Source organism: Sminthopsis crassicaudata, chromosome 4 (assembly GCF_048593235.1).
Source record: "Sminthopsis crassicaudata isolate SCR6 chromosome 4, ASM4859323v1, whole genome shotgun sequence".
NCBI classification, from domain to species: Eukaryota; Metazoa; Chordata; class Mammalia; order Dasyuromorphia; family Dasyuridae; genus Sminthopsis; species Sminthopsis crassicaudata.
This window is the reverse complement of record NC_133620.1, coordinates 107,468,286-107,486,383: the sequence shown is the minus strand read 5'-3', so window position 1 is coordinate 107,486,383 and position 18,098 is coordinate 107,468,286. Positions and strand designations below refer to the sequence as shown.

The 18,098-nt window shown below is 32.2% G+C and overlaps 1 protein-coding gene across 6 annotated transcripts in view; it reads left to right on the top strand.

The window, feature by feature from the left end:
* LPGAT1 (lysophosphatidylglycerol acyltransferase 1) overlaps window positions 1–18,098 on the top strand; it is a 97,741-nt gene that overhangs the window by 38,244 nt on the left and 41,399 nt on the right. For all 6 annotated transcript variants that reach the window (XM_074309095.1, XM_074309094.1, XM_074309099.1 and 3 more), the window contains one exon: window positions 15,492–15,610. In XM_074309095.1, the coding sequence (XP_074165196.1) occupies window positions 15,492–15,610 (119 nt within the window). The remainder of the gene's footprint in view (window positions 1–15,491; window positions 15,611–18,098) is intronic.

Sequence of the window (18,098 nt, the reverse complement as noted above, 5' to 3'; positions counted from 1 at the left end):
ATTAAAAAAATAAACTACTTTTATTCATTTTTTGTTATTCTACCACAAATTGATTATTATAAAGTATTTGCCTCTTTATGTTCAAATTCTAATCAAGTTGGACACAAAAGTATGGTTTGATTTATATGTATTTTATATTTGTTATATACAATAACATATTGTCAAAAACCAGAAATGTGGAAGATTTCTTGAGGGAATTGCCCTTTTTTATTTATTTAGAGATATACAAGATATCTACTCTGGTAGTAATTAACACTTTTGGCAAACATTTGTTTTATGCTTTACTTATGATTTACTTATCAAAGGGTGGTTGAAGAGTTCTCTTTATAGTTGTGTTTATCTTACTATATTATCTTATATAATCTTTTTTTAAAATTATAACTTTTTATTGACAGTACATATGCATTTTTACAACATTATCCCTTGCATTCACTTCTGTTCCAACTTTTCCCTTCTCTCCCTCCATCCTCTCCCCTAGGTGGCAGACAGTCTTATACATGTTAAATGTGTTATAGTATATCCTAGATACAATATATGTGTGCAGAACTGTACAGTTCTCTTGTTGCACAGGAAGAATTGGATTCAGAGGGTAAAAATAACCTGGGAAGAAAAACAAAAATGCAAACAGTTTACACTCATTTCCCTGTGTTCCTTCTCTGGGTGTAACTGATTCTGTCCATCATTGATCTATTGGAACTGAATTAGATTTCTCTTTGTCGAAGATATCCACTTCCATCAGAATACATCCTCATACAGAATTGTTGTTAAAGTGTATAATGATCTCCTGGTTCTGCTCATTTCACTCAGCATCAGTTCATGTCAGTCTCTCCAAACTTCTCTGTATTCTCCTGTTGGTCATTTCTTACAGAACAATAATATTCCATAACATTCATATACCACAATTTACTCAACCGTTTTTCAATTGATGGGCATCCATTCAACAGTTTCTAGCCACTACAAAAAGTGCTGCCACAAACATTTTGGCACATACAGGTCCCTTTCCCTTCTTTAATATCTCTTTGGGATATACATCTTACATAATCTTAAATTAGTCTTGAAGGAAACTTTTAAGGTTTTAATTTTGTTTTTTAAAGTATTTATTTCACTTTAGGTACTTCCCTGTTCTCTCTCAACTCCTCTCTTCATATTCTCTTGAATACTGAACCCACCCATCCTTTGTTATTTTAAAAAAGGATTTTTTAGGCAGCTGATTCAGTTAATCAAATCTAAAAGAATTATGCTTTCCCTCCTAAAATGAGTGAGATAGCCTTCATTGTTTGTTCTTGGTATCCAAAATAAGTAATTTGCATTATTCAGATTCTTGACATCCTCTGATGCTCATTTTATTTACTTTATTTTAATTGCTTTGTGTTTTATTCTTCTGGTTTTATTTCTTTCATTCTGCAGCAGTTCATAGAAATCTTATATTTCTCTGAATTGCTTATTTTTGTCACCTAACATACAATAATCCATTTTTCACTGCAATAATTTGTTGATCTATTCTCCAAATGAAGAATGCATCAAATGTGTTTATGTAATTAATAAGGTTGTGTATTCCTTATCTCTTTTCGTTCAAATCTGTGACCAGAATGTTCCACTTATTCTTTTTCTATTTTTTCATTGAGCGTGTCCTCAATTCACACATGGATAATTTTTGTAAAGATTTTATTAAGATAAAAATTAGTTTTATGGGGAGGGTAGAGCCAAGATGGCAGAGTAGAAGCAGAGGTCTAACTGAATTATCTCAATGTTCCCCTTTAAACAACTTTAAAATAATATCTCAGATTGACTTCCAGATCAGCAGAGTCAATCAGTTTGAAGTGAGACATTTTTCCAGCCCAAAATAGCTTAGAAGGTTGGCAAGAGAGATCTGTGACATTAGAGAGGGGCTAGTCTAACTTAACAAATGGCAGTGACAGCAAAATTAGCCAAATTGGGGGGAAAAACACTACAGATGCTCACTGAAGACAGTAATTCTTTAAAAATTAAAATTGGGTATGTGGAAGCTGATGAATGTGAGAAACAAGAAACAACAAAAACAAAGATAAAAGAATGAAAAATAGAAGAAAATGTAAAGTATCTCATAAAAAACGATCTGAAAAATAGATCAAGGAGAGATCATTTAAGAATTATTGAGCTACCTAAAATCCATAATCAGAAAAAGAGGCTAGACATCACATTTCAAGAAATTAACAGTGAAAACTGCACAGATATCTTGCAAGCAGAAGGGAAAAGGGAAATTATCTGGAAGAGACTACTCATCACATCCTGAAAGACATCCCACAATGAAAATTCTCAGAAATAGCCAAATTTCAGAGCTTCCAGATCAAGGAGAAAATACTGCAAGCAGCCAGAAAAAAACAACAACATTATTTAGATAGTGTGCAGCCACAGTCAGGGTCCCATAGATGCTTTAGCAAATTCCATGCTAAAGGAATTAAAGAGCTCAGAATATGACATTAAGAAGGCAAAGCATCTAGGATTATAATCAAGAATAACCCAACCAACAAAATATACTCTCCTGAGTATAATCCTTCAGGGGAAGAAAGGGATATTTAATGAAATAGAAGACTTTCAAGCATTCCTGATGAAAAGACTAGTACTGAATAGGAAATTTGATATTCAAATATGAGACTCAAGAAAAACAAAAAAAGTAAACATGAACTAAAAATCATAAGGGACTTTAATAGCTAAATTGTTTGCATTCCTATAATGGGAAATAATGCATGTAACTCCTAAGAACTTTATTATTATTAGGATTGTTAGAAGTAGTCCACTTAGATTGAGGTGTGAGTCAATTATATTGGGATGATCTCAAAAAAGTGAAAAGGTGAGGGAGAGAAGTGAACTAGGTAAAAAGGGAAAGAAAAGGGAAGAAGGGAGGAAATCATCTCACAAAAAAGGGTTAAGCAGAGAAGAGATTTTACAGTGGAGGGGAAAATGGGAGGGGTAGATAGGCAATGTTTAAAGCTCACCCTTATCTGAATAGGCTCAAAGAGTGAATAATATATACAGACAGACTTAGTTAGATATAGAAATCATTTTTACTAAAGAGAAAAGTTAAGTGGTAAGGGGATAAGATTAGGGGATGGAGAATGATAAAAGACAGAACAGATTAAGGAAGGCAGTGATCAGAACCAAAGCAGATTTTTGAGGAAGGTAAAAAGAAAGAGGAGGAGAGAAAGAAAAAAAATAGAGAGAAATACACAATCATGTGGATGTAAGTGGGATGAAATTAACCATAAAACAGAAGGAGATAATGGAGAATTAGAATCCCACAATAAATAGCTGTTTGCAGGCAGCACACTTGAAACAGGAACATACATATATAAAGTTAAAAAGTTGGAGCTGAATCTATTATGTTTCAGCTGAGGTTTTAAAAAAAGAAGGGGTGTATGTGTGTGTGTGTACGTGTGTGTGTGTGTGTGTGTGTGTGTACGTGCTCGCAGGAGCTGTCATGATCTTGGACAAAAAAACAAAAAGAAAAAATAGACATAAAAGAGATTATCAAATTAACTATATTTTGCTAAAAGCATAACAAAGATAACAAAGTATTATCATTTCTAAACATATATATTAAATGGCAGGGCATTGATATTCTTAAAGAAAAAATTAAGTGAGTTGTAGGAGAAATGGGCAGCAATACTGTATCAGTGGGGTCCACAATTTTGCCCTCTATATATTGATAGTTATATCTGATTATTAAATCAATAAGAAAGTAGACCTCTGGAGAAAATTGGATGGGGATAGAAAGGAATATACCTTTTTTTTCAGTGATACATGGCATAATCACAAAAATTGTCCATGTGTTAAAGTGTAAAAAGTTCACAACCAAATACAGAAAAGCAGAAATATTAAATGCATCCTTTTCATAGGCATGTAAGAAGAATTTTATAGGAATGTATAGAAATTAGGTTCCAGAAAGGCCATGAAAGCTTAGATTAAAAATTAACTGAAAACTGAATAATCTGATCCTAAAGAACTAGTGGATCAAAGAAAAAAAAAGCATAGAAACAATCAATAATTTTATTAAAGAGAATGACATCAATTGTTAGGATTACTAGGTGAGAACTCAGGTTGTCTGGATAGTGACAAGGTGAGAATTCAGGTCGTCTGGACAATTACAAGGTGAGAACTCAGGTTGACTTGACAGTTCTCTGGCTCAGACCTTTGGTTTGGGCCTTTAAAGGGAGTTTACACCTTAGGAATTCTAAGAGGAGCAAGCTCATTGGTTGGAGTACTTCTTCCCAGAAGCCCTTGCATTATTTCACTCTCATTCTGTGGGAGGATAAAAGAGGACAGCTCTCCAGAGAGAGAGAGAGAAGTCTCTGCGCTACATCAGGCTTGACGTGGCTCTCTGCAGGAAGGGAAGTCACTTCTCTGGACAAGAGTTAACGGCAACTGTCTGGAGACAATGGTTCTCTACTGGAAGAAGAATCTGTCTGAGAGATTTGAGTTGACACAGCAGATCTCTTCCCAGAGAGCGATCAGCAGCTTCTGGAGACGACAGCACGTTACAATCAATGAGACAACATACCATATTTGTAGAATTAAGCCAAAAAGTACTTAAGAGAAAATTTATATCTCTAAACTCTTACACAAGTAAAAAAAAAAGAGAGAAAGAGCAGATCAATGAGTTGGGTATGCAATTAAAAAAAAACAACCTAGAAAAAGAACAAATTTTAAATTCCCATTTGAATGCCAAAATGAAAATCCTGAAAAATCAATGGAGAAATGAATAAAAGTAAAAGTAAAATCATAGAATTAAAAAAAAAACAACAAGGAAGTTGGTTTTATAGGGGAGAAGAGAACCCAATAAAATAGATAAGCCATTGATTAATTTGATTTTTAAAAAATTAGTTTTTCCCAAATTTCCAGTATCAAAAAAAAAAAAAAAACCTGAAAAGGGAATGTACTACCAATGAAGATGAAATTAAAGCAATTAAAAGCTGTTTTGCCCAACTATATGCCAATAAGTCTGACAATTTAAGTGAAATAAATGCATATTTTCAAAAATATAAATTTCCTAGAAGAGGATGTAGAATACAATGATACCTTAGGACTAGTTAATTGATTCCAAAAAGCATGATGAGGGGCAAAACCAGAAAGTACTGAGCAAATTTTTTCCATGAGGAGTACATCTCCAGTCCACAGCATCCCTCATCACCTAATTCCCCAAAGGAGCAAGTGGAGCTTCCAGCTGCAGAGAAAGAAGCCAAGCCCCACTCAGCCTGGCTTTTTTTTTTTTCTTTTAATCCCATCTCACTTTTTGAGAGAAAGCATCCCCTTTATACCCACCCCTAACCCCATGCCAGAGGGTCCTAGATATGAAGGTGGAAGTTGTGATTGCGCACCCGCCATGGCTCAGGGTCATGATTACAGCAATGTGTCACATAAATCACAAATGACCACATGGGTTTTATACCAAGAATGCAAGACTGGTTCAGTATTAAGAAAATATACTTTTAGCAGATGATAATGATGTTAATGTATAAAATCTCAGAATCAACTAAAAAACTACTTAAAATAATTAGTAGCTTTAGCAGAGTTGTAGGATACAAAATAAGCTCACATAAATTATCAGCATTTTTATAATATTATCAGCAAAGTCCATCAGCAAGAGATAGAGAAATTCCATTTTAAATAATTGTACACAATATAAAATACTTGGGCGTCTATCTGCCAGTAACTATATGAATATAACCATATAGCACTTTTGACATAGTCACATCTACACATTAATTATTCATAGTTGTCATAAAAATGACAGTTCTACCTAAATTAATCTGTTTATTTAATACTATACAAATCAAACTATCAAAAATAATTTTATACATCTAGAAAAAAATAATAGCAAAATTCATCTTGAGAGAACAAAAAGTCAAGTATACCAAGGGGATAAGTGGAAAAACGTGAAGGAAAGTGGTCTATGTAAAACAATCATAATGGCTAAGAAATAGAATGGTATATCATTGAAATAGATTAGGCATATATTACATTATGATAAAAGATCATACACAGTAATCTTATATATGATAAACCCAAAGAGCCAAGCTTTTGGAAGAAAAATTCACTACTTGATGAAAACTTCCAGAAAAAACTGGGAAAAAAACATGGCAGAAATAAAGTATAGACAATGATCTCCCACTGTGTAAAATGAGATCAAAATGGGTACATTATTTATGCAGGGAATAGTTTGTCAGATTTACTCATAAGGTAAGAATTTAGAACCAAAGAAAATAACAGGGCATTACAAAATGTAAAACAGATAATTTTGATGATACAAAATTTAAAAAGTTTTTGCACAAACAAAACCAATGCAACCAAAATTAAAAGGAAAGCAGAAAGTTGAATGGGGGGAAGAAAAAATTTTGCAACAAGTATTCCTGATAAAGACCTCATTTCTCAAATATATAGAAAACTGAATAAATTTATAAAAATGTAAGTTACTCCACAATGGTCAAAGGATGTAAACAGGTAGCTTTTAAGCAAATCACTATTGATTTGAGAAGTGTATAATAAAACAATTCTTAGGTGCTATCCTATATTATCAGATTAGCTAATATGACAGAAAAGTAAAATGACAAATGTTAGAGGGGATGTGGGAAAATTGAAACACTAATGCATTGTTGATGGAGTTGTGAACTGATTTAACCAATCTTGAGAGTAATTTGGAACTGTACCGAAAGGATTATAATACTGTACATACTTTTGGTGTAATACCAACCACTAAAAAGGTCCATAATACAGAGATTAAAAAAAAAAAAAAAAAAGCAAAAAGATACAAAATATTTACAGAAGCTCTGTTAGAGGTAACAAAGAATTGGAAATTGAGGGGATATCCATTAATTGGGGAATGGCTGAATAAGTTGTGTTATATGATTGTGGTGGAGCATTACTGTTCTCTAAGAAACGATAAGCAGGAAAAACCTAGAAAGATGTACATGAACTGAATGAACTGAACAGAACCAGGAGAGAAGAACATTGTTTCCAGTAACAGCAAGTATTGTATGATGAAAAAGTTATCAATGACTTAGCTATTCTCAGCAGCATAGTGTTCTAAGACAGTTCTAAAGGACTCATTAAAAAAAAAAAATAAATGCTGCCCATCTCTAGAGAAAGAAATGGTGGCATTTTGAATGCAGATTGAATCATACTTTTTTAAAACTTTATTTTTCTTAGGTTTGTGTGTGTGTGTTCTTTTTTTGCAATATGATTAATATGGAAGTATGTTTTATCTAATTATACATGCATAATTGTAAAGGGCTTGGATAAGGGCACTGGAATTAGACAGCTGAGCACTTAAGGCTAATTACCTATTGGACAATATGTAGCATATGCTTGGAAAAATGGCTTCCTACTAATCTGTGCTGACTCAATCTTTTGGTGTATACAGAGAATTGTAGGAGGGATTAAGGGGTGGAGTAAGACAAGCCAGAGTCACTTTGGAGGAGAATGAGGAGAAGGGAGGTTGTAGGTAGTGAGCTTGTGGCGGATTTGTCCCTCTCCTTTGCTTCTCCCCCTAAAGACCAAGGACTTTTACTGATCCTGGGGTCAACAGGGAAGTAACTTGGACTTCACATATAATCTTTAAAGTGCTTGTCATCTGAAAGGGAGGAAGATAAGAGCTGGAGGAAATTTGGAACTTAAAAATTATGTTTAAAAGAATGTTTAAAATTGTTTTCATATTGCTTCATGCTTCAATTGCTTCAGTATTTACTTGAGTTGCTTTTTATAATTGTCATCTCAAATGGCATTTCTCCTAATTAAGTATATCTGTGACTTGGATATTAAGGGTACAAGTATTGTATTCTTTTATCATTCATGAACATACATGGTTTTTAAAATCTTTTTTATTATAACTTTTTATTGATATTACATGGGTAATGTTTTACAACATTATCCCTTGCACTCACTTCTGTTCCGACTTTTCCCTTCCCTCCCTCCACCCCCTCTCCTTGATGACAAGCAATGAATATACATGTTGATAGAAACTTTGTTAAATTTGTTCTAATTTTCTTTGTTTTGACAGATACATCTGTGAAAATTGATGAGTTAGATGATTTAATTGGTTTTTTTGTTTGTTTTTGTTTTTTTGCTTTTCAACATTAGGTCACAGTACTTGTAATTGTTTTTTGGAGAATGGCTTGATTTCTTATAAATTAGAATCAATTCTCTATAGAAATAAGGCCTTTATCAGAACCTCTGACTGTAAAAATGTTTTCCCAGTTTATTGCTTCCCTTCTAATCTTATCTGCATTAGTTTTGTTTGTACAAAAACTTTTCAATGTGATATAATCAAAATTTTCTTTTTTGTGATCAGTAATGATCTCTAGTTCTTCTTTGGCCATAAATGAGAACAACACTTTTAAAGAGAACTACATGAGAACTCCACAAAAGGCAAATACCCCACACTTGGGGGGAGGAAAGAGTTTAAAATTGTCCTTACTACTCCAAATACTTCTTTTTCTTATGAATTAACTCTAGCATGTTAATTGATAATGTAATGCTGGAGAAACTGAGCAAGATAGAGATTAAAGAGTATTCAATAGAGAATTTATTAAATGGAGAGATTTACTGGGACCAATGAATCCATGGTTGGTCCCAGGGCTGAAAGAGACTATAGTCTCAAAGAATCCAGCCGTACTTGTAATCTTTTGTTATTGTCCCCTGTGGTGTTTTACAAATATACTTTGATTCAAAAGTATTTTTTGGCTTTTATGTCTGTATACTTTGATCAAGTATTTTCTAGCTAAGGCAGTTTTGTAGCTGTTTAAATTTCATAGAAAATAATGGTAATCATCGTTGCTATCTTCACCTTTTTTCCATTTTTGTTTTTAGTAATAGTGAATTGTTCCAATAGGTCAAAGTGTAACTAATACAATTATTTTTAATGTCATCTTCTTGTTAATATTTTTTCTAAATTGATGTTGATTTTGAGCTTTGTGTTAACTAGCACATGGATTGCTTGTAGCTAATATTGAAAATAAGATGCCTGCCTATACCAGTAAAGAATCATTTTTTTCTCAACTAGGATGTAATCAACTTTGGATTTTATGACAATTATTCATTGATTGCAATATTAAGTTCCTCTTTCTCTTCTGGAAGAAATTGCTCATGACAGATAGGCTTGAGTTTTTTAAGTAGTGTGCAACAATGTTCTCCACATTGGAATCTAGGACCCCTTTGAGGGAAGGAAGGTCATGGCTTAACACCAAGGTATCTGTAATATTCCTGCCTTTATTTCCCAGCACCCTCACTCTGTCCCCTCTGTCTACTGGATAAGTTCCCAACTTCTTCCCTTCTGGTTCGACTTTGACCAGTACCATCAGAAACCTTCTGTCTTTGTTCCCTAGTTCTCCTCTTGACAAGGACAAGTAGCCATGAGCCAGTAAGCTCTGTTCTTTGGAGAGATTTTTCATTTTTGATGGGACAGCATTTCTTACTGGATGAACAGGCATTCATGGGTTGCAACCTGCATCTTTAGATCTCATTATGTTATCTTTTTTTCCCCATTGTCCATTTCTGTTCCGGATTTACATCTTTCCCTTTGTTCAGATTACAACCCCAGTATCTTCTTTTTCATCCTCTGGTTCACCCCAAATACCAATCTTGTCATTTCTCCTTTGATATCATCGTTTGGATCTGTTCTTTTTTCCTTTACTCACAACTGTCATTAAACCTCTTGCCAAGACTATCCCTTTCTGATTTCATGTATTTCTAATCCATTCTTCAAACAACTGCTAAAAGGTTTTCCTAAAGTGCATATCTGTCCATGTCAGTCCTTTATTCCTTAAATTTTAGTAGTTCCCTATTGGCTCTGTGGTCAAATATTGTTCATGCTTATCTTTTTAAAATTAAACTTTTTATGCTTTATAATTATATGTTTAGTATAGTAGCATGTATAAATATGCATGTTGGAAATAAGTATTCAAGAATGTTTTACTGATAGGGTATCTGATTACAAAATTTTGGAGACCAATGCTTTATAAAATTTTTCATTTCTTAAACTTGAGCTACATTTTTCTTGGCCATCATTTTTATCTGTTCACCTTTGCAGCAGTCATCAATTATCAAAGTTTACATTGACTTGATTTGAGAGATCTTGTCATATTCTTTGTAGAATTTTTCCTTATTCCTCAGCTGAGTTATTAGTACGTAAGTGTCAGTTATCATCATGGTGGTCATTTTTTAGCTTGAGCATCTTGCCACTGACAGATTATTTGATGATACAGATTTCTATTGATTTATTGCTACCACAACCTGGTTGGTTGGTTGTCCATTGTTCTTGGAGGAAGACCAAAATAACATCATTATGTTAGAATCAAGGTCTGACTGTGGTTGGTAAAACCAGTAGGAGTTTGGAGTGATTTAATTGAGCACAAATAGTCCACATGAACATTTGGGGTAGAGTTTCCAAATTTGCACATCTCACATTTCTGTTCAGTTCCTTGGGTTTTCTACTTTGTTCATAGGTCACAACACCACAAGCATTGCAAGATGAAATGGCTGAGTGTTCCATAAAAATTATATCACTGCCTTCTTCAGGCACACGTTGATATCAACTCTGCCAGTTCTTTTGTTTGCCTCCACAATCCAAGCAGAATTTATGAAGCATTCCAAACAGTACTAATTTTAATATGTTTACTAGTATTAATTTACCGTTGGGGGTAACTTCAAACTGGCTTTTGGGGTCCTGAAGTTTCTGTGAAAGATCTTGTCTGAAACCACTCATTTAAACCACTCATTAAAACTTAGTGCCGCGAGACCAAGAAAGCCAAAGAATGAAACAAGTTATTGTTATGTTAATACAGTTGTACTGTTACTGGGATGCAAGAGGAATCTGCACCTCCTTCCCAACACACTTAGTCTATATGTATGCCTATATCAAGTCTCCTATCTTTCACTTATTCTCGTCTGTAGTCACTAAAACAATTTCCCATTCTTTTATTTTCCTTTTCTTTTTTATATAACTTGTTCATACATATTTATTTGTTGTTTCTCCCATTAAATTTTCACTTCCTTGAGGGGCACAGACTCTTTGTCTCTCTTCCCCCCTCCTTCCTCTCTCATTCTCGTCTCTCTCTCTCTCTCTCTCTCTCTCTCTCTCTCTCTCCTCTCTCTAGCATTTAGCACAGGACCTGATACAAAGAAGGCACTTTATAAATATTAATCAACCAATTGCTTGGACAGAGCATATGCAGTATTATGCTACTATTTATCATTGACACTACAATAGAAAAGACTATCAAATCCAAAACTTGTTCTCCTTTGGCAACCACTCCTCTATTTATTTTATCTTTTCTTAATAGAATGTAAGCTCCTTGAAAGCAGGGAATAGTCCCTTGTAAATAAATTATCTCCTGCATTTAACACAAAAAAAAAAAAACCAAAAAAAACAAAAAAAAAAACTTAGTGCAGCACATGGGAAAAACCCTCAAGGTTCTTGGTTAGGAGTTAAGGGTTTGAGTCCCAGCTTCAGTGTACTTAACTAGTATGGCCAAATAGTTTCATTTTCTTCTGAGTTTGTTCTTTTATTTGTGAAATGGGATATTTACACTTCCTGCTTTATAAAAAGTGTTGAGTCATATATTTTCTAAATTTTAAAATGTTAGCTAAATATATCACCATTATTACTACTAATTATAGAATATTTTCTTATTCAAACTGATTGGCACCTTTAAAATTTACTTTTTAACTCTACCTACTATATTAAACATTTACAAAAATAGCTTATTGCAAGAAATTTAAAATTAGCAGTGACAATTATGACACATTTTGTTCATAAAGAGAAAAGATTATATTTCTTGGGTTGATCTATCACAACTACAAACAATAGTTCTACCTCCCAAATAATAAAAGTTTTGTTCTGTTGTCACACAATCTAAGCCTATTTTGTTGAAGTACAGTATATTACAGTAGCATAAGCCTTCTTATCTTTCCCTCTGTCTAACATATTAATCTATCCTTCCTGTCAGCTTGGAAATATTGGCCAGGCTTTTCAGTCCTTTTACAAACATACACTTTTATCATTAGCTTTATTGTTAGTCGCCTAAACAAATGGACTTTCTAAATCTTTGTAAGACTTTTAAAGAAACCATGTAGTTTTATAGAACATAGAAATAAGAATGCTTAGTTAAAATTATTCCTCTAAGGGTTAATATTTCATGGGCAGCCTTTTTTTTTTTAAATAATAGCTTTTTTATTTTATTTTTTTTGCTTTTTTTATTTTCAAATATATGCAAAGATAATTTTCAACATTCACCCTTGCAAAACCTTGTGTTTCAAATTTTTCTGTCTTCCCCTGACTCCTCTCCCCTAGACAGCAAGTAATCTGTTAAACGTGTATAATTCTTCTATACATATTTTCATAATTTCCATGCTGCACAAGAAAAATTAGATTAAAAAGGAAAAAAATAAGGGGGGAAGCAAGCAAACAACAACAAAAAGTGAAAACATTATGTTGTGATCTACCTTCAGTCTCCAAAGTCCTCTTTCGGGGTGCAGATGGCTCTCTTCATCACAAGTCCATTGGAATTGATCTGAATCACTTCATTCTTGAAAAGAGCCACATCCATCAGAATTGATCATTGTATAATCTTGTTGTTATTGTGTACAATGTTTTCTTTTGGTTCTATTGTATAATCTTGTTGTTATTGTGTACAATATTTTCTTTTGGTTCTATTGTATAATCTTGTTATTGTGTACAGTGTTTTCTTTTGGTTCTGTTCACTTCACTCAGCATCAGTTCCTGTAAGTCTCTCCAAGATTCTTTGAAATTCTTTGAAATTCTGTTTCTTACAGAACAGTAATATTTCATAACATTAGTATACCATAATTTATTCAGTCGTTCTCCAACTAATGGACATCCACTCAGTTTCCATTTCCTTGTCACAGGCAATCTTTAATAAAAGAAAAGGAAAAGTATACATAGTGAAATTGGATTTATATTGATTTTCCTCCCTTGTATAATGTTTTTGTATCTTGATATTTGTTATTGTGAAATGCATTTCTTTGATGAATTTTCATTTTAGTAAATAAAACAAAATACTCCAAAATTTGAAAAATTATCTATAGTTTTAAAACTATCTATAGTTTTTTTGCTTGTTGAGGAGGAGGAAGTTGTTGGAAGTTGGGGGAGGAGGGGTGTTGAGAAAGAATAGAGTGTTGAGTATTTGAATTAGTATAGATAGATTTGTGATTTTCATCACTGTAAAGGAAATTTCTGGAGTGGAAACATCTATTCTCCAATGCAGATCAGCCAGCTCATGAGCAATTTTGTATCATAAAAAATTGCCTAGGGGCAGAGTGATTTTTCCAAGGTTACTTAGTACATATCAGAGCCAAACAATTGAATAACAATCAATTAATTTTTAAAGTTATCTAATACTGAGAATTTTTATGTCACTTTCCTGTGGTTCAAAAATAAAGGATTTTGTGAAATGAAAAAAGTAGATTATTAGAGTAATTTTAGTTATTTAGCTGAATTATGCATAATTTGACTTAAACTCTTTAAGATATTTGCTTCCTAATACATTTTTTTTTTTGTTCAGGCATCTTACAGGATTATGAAATATTAATCTTTATATGTTATATTGCTATTATATAATGAACACTTTAGAGATTAATAACTTTTAGAAAATGTGAGGTTGTCTTTTTTTCAAAAATAACCTGTTTTTCAACTCCCATTGTATTAAGTTTTCTGGAAAAGCAGGATATTTGATAGTTGTTAGTAAAATGAGTACATGAGTTAAACATAAAAAGGGTAAATAGCATCATAAATAAATTAGAGGAGCCAGAAAAATATTAATTGTTACATCTGTGAATGGGGAAAAGTTTACGACCAAACAAGAGGCAGATGCTACAGAATGTAGAGGAGACAGTGTTGTTGCATAAAATAAAAAGTTTTTACACAAATAAAATTAATGCAACTAAAAATAGACGAGAAATCAAAGGACCCATTATGTCCAAAAATATAGTAGCTATTTTTGCAGTAGCAAAGAATTGGAAACTGAAGAGGTACCCATTGGTTGGGGAATTGGCTGAACCAATTATAGTGTATGGATGTGATGGAATACTTTTTTTCTTTAAGAAATGAGGAAGTTAATCATTTCAGAGAAAACTGAGAAGACTTGTCTAAACTGATGGAATACCAGCATTTGACACTATCCAATAACATACTGAAAACTGAGTCAGGAAAACCATTTGGGGAGACATTTTCCTTAACAAGTAATTAACTTTCTGAGGAGTTTGTGACCACATACATTTGAAAAATAACTTCTATTGTACAGATAACTCTTTTAGCATTATAAAGAGGTGTTTTGTATTTTATGTTGTAAGTTATAAAGTCATATTCATTTATGTATATTTAATTTTTGTTGCTTTTGAGCTAATATTATTTTGATATATCCCTAGTGGCGTATTAGGAGACCTTTTGTAGCGCTGCTTATTTTGTCTTTTTAAAAATTTAAGGAAATTTTGAAAGTTAGCCCAAATTTAATTTCTTAAGTAAAAAATAAAAGCTTTATGTTCATTATTTTGAGAAACATAAGGTAATATTGAGATGAATGATTTCTATATATTTGAAAATTAATGAATAATACAAAGCAATACATATGTGTCATACATATCTGTGAGAGACAGATGATTGATTTAAAAAAATACTCTTAGCTATTAAGCTTCACATAAGAAGTGATATTTAAATTGGATTTTAAAGGAAGAATTTTTGTAGATTAAAACATGTCACTTGATAATTTTTTCTCTTCATATTTCCTAATTCTTCTTAATGTTTTCAGAAAAGCAATACACATGTAATATGAAATTTGCCTGTCAGCTATATAGTAAAATAACTACTCTCTGCTTTATGATTTAGCAAAGTTGTCTATAATTTTTTTAAACTTGATGACTTTCATTATTGAATTGAATATATATTTCCAAAAAGCTTAGCTAAAATCTTTTGGGGTAAAAGATATAAAGATGTTAGATAAGTCAATGTCATTCTTTCTCATTGCCCTTGGAATTTTAGCAATCCTTGTAAAATTTGTAAGTACATTTAAAATGGTTTCCAGTAGAATTAAATTGTGATATATTTTGTCACTAGAAACAATCACTTAATATGTATTACACATTAGTTTGAAAAATCTTTTTTAAATTCAAATCTTTACGGGTTTAAAACGAAACAGTTCTTGCCATATCATTTCTGATTCAAAATTCTGGGAATAAATGTTCTTGAAATGAGCGGATAAAAATACTTTAAGATTAAAATGTTTTTAGTAAAAGGCCCCTTTCATGTGTGTAATCTGGAGTTTTAAAAATGTTATGTCAGTTTTCTCACTTTGTAGGAAAAACTTTTCTAATCTGTTTTATACCTTTTAAAATAAAGTGGTATGCCATAATTTAATGTAGGGCATATCACTTGCATACATACCACTTAAAAGATTTTTAGCATTCATTTGGCAAATGAAAACTTTAAAAACTTTTTATTCTTACAGTAATGGAGTGGGGTGAAGATATTAAAGCAATTTCTGAAGATGAAGCTGTGATGTTGGTGAACCATCAAGCAACAGGAGATGTATGCACATTAATGATGTGCCTACAAGACAAAGGAATGGTAGGTTTTTCTCTAGGTTACAAAAGTCTCATTGGGAAATATAAACACAACTTAATTTGCTACATTATAAATGATGAGAGCCTGTTCTTCCCTGTCTCTTTTTTAATTAAAGGGTAAGATAATTAAAGGGATAAAGGAATTACTATATTTGAAGTATGTGACAAGAATTTATCATCAAATGAATTATTGCTAGTGAGGGGAAAGTTAAAGTAGTTTTGTGTATTGCTATTTATCTTATAAGAGAACATCAGTCAGTAAATAAAAGTAGCTACTAAAAACAAATTACTTTATTAGGTTCTGTCAGGAATACAAATGAAATTTCTTCCCTCAAAGAACAAGACATAAACATGAAATGCTAAATATCATTATGAGTTGAGTAACATGACCTCTTTAGATGAAGTTGCCCAAGGTAATTATAATATAAATCATCATGATTCGTATGGACAAGAGTTGTACATACATAGAGAAATGAAAAAAAGGCCAAAAGAAGAGGACTTTGAGTGATGGGTGGAATTGGGTTAAATGGAATGGAATTGGAGGAAGAGTGAAGCATAGAAGCAGAAGAGCAAAAGCAGCAAGAATGAATGAATCTGTTGTGTTCCAACAGAAGTAGACCTGTCTAATTTGAATCTAGATTATATATTAACAAGGTGTAGCAAATGAAATGGAAGAAGTAGGGGACAAGATTATAGAAACCCTCAGTTATGAGACTGTAGATTTTGGACTTTTTTGATGAAGAAATAAAAAATCATTGAAGCTTTTTGAACAAGAAAGTAGCATGTTTACAGCCCCATTTTAAGATTAGTCTGATGATTGTATCACATAAATGGATATAGTTAATTATATATTTATAGGAAATATTACTAATGGCCTAAACCAGGATGGTTGCAATAAAATGTGAAATAGAAATTAAAAATGATAAAATAGAAATTTTGACCGTACATCTTGAAATAATAGTAATAACTAACATTTTCATTGTATTTAAATTTTTCATACCTACTTGACTGAGCAGAATGTAATTATGGACAATAAAAGGAAATCAAAAGCATACATTTAAAACTTTTGAGTTTTGCAGTATGTACTTTTTTTTCCTATGATCAAAGAACTCCAAAGAACTACAGATTTTTTTTTTCTTAAGCCCTAAATTTGCATTTTCAGCTATATACTAGATATCTCCAAGTAGATATCCTTTGGATGCTTCAAATTCAACATGGCCCAAACTGGATTTGGCGTCATGCAAAAAACCTGACTTTCATAGGATTTTTTAGTGATACCATTTTTTCAGACAATCACGTTTAGAATCTTTGTAACCCTTTAGCACAGATAGGGCCTGGCACACAGTAGCTGCTATATAAATGTCATCTTTCATTATTAAATCCAGGTTTTCTGTTTCCAAATCCAGCATTCTTTCTATTGTTTTCTGAAGCATTGAGGAATGATTCTATTCAATATTTCTCAATATATAATTGCATTCTCATTCTTTTAAAGTGATGAATATATATGGTATATGTAATACTCAAACTCAATCACTCTAGAGAAGGTAGAATTTTGTATAAAAAGATTCAGGCCATTTCTTCTAGATTATTTTGTCTAAGAGTATTTTCCTTTTATGTTTCCATTAAGTTATATCCAACATTATTAAGTAAATTCTTTACAATGTAATTTAACTTGAAAACTGGAAGCATGAATTGCCTTCATCTAAAAAATGTTATCTATGAATATTTGAATGACATTGCAACCCTTATCTCCAAGAATAAGCATATAAATATTTACTACAGAGCAATTATTATACTGAGAAAATGAGTTGTTTATTTTTTAAATTTTGCTACCTGTGAATCAAGATTTATTTAAATAGAAAAACATATATAAGATTTTAAACCATGAAACGTAGAATTTTGCTTGCAGTAACTCTTGGAATCCATCTCATTGGCAAATTACTACTTTTAATTTGAAGAGAGAAAATAGATAGTAATTGAGTCCATTTTTAACTCTGCTTTAGAGGTTTTGTATCTAATGACATTATTGGATTTTTAATTAAGAAATTAAATTATAGTACAGTTATATAACTTTGAGATCACCAGCAGGACTTGATCGACACCTCTATAATACTTTATCCAAAAAGTGAAGGCAATTAGAAGACTTAGGCCAGAAGTTACTTTAAACAATTTTTAAAATTATAAATGTGCTCCCAAAAAAGAGCAGGATGCCTTTGTTAATGGTTTCAACTGGGGTTTTGCTGACTATGTCAGGCAATGTGTTAAGTGCTGGGAATGCGCCCCCCCCCCCCAAAAAAAAAAAAGACAAAACACAGTGTCTGTTCTCAAAGAACTCCAAATCTAATGGAGTAGATAACATGCAAATACTTCCCTGTGTGCAAGAGTTTTTAATTGTAAAGACAGTGGTGATAAGGAGATTCTTGCAACATGAAAGTGGCATGGAAGGGCTTTTTGGAGAGGGTGAGATTTGAGCTGAGTTTTTAAAGGAGACC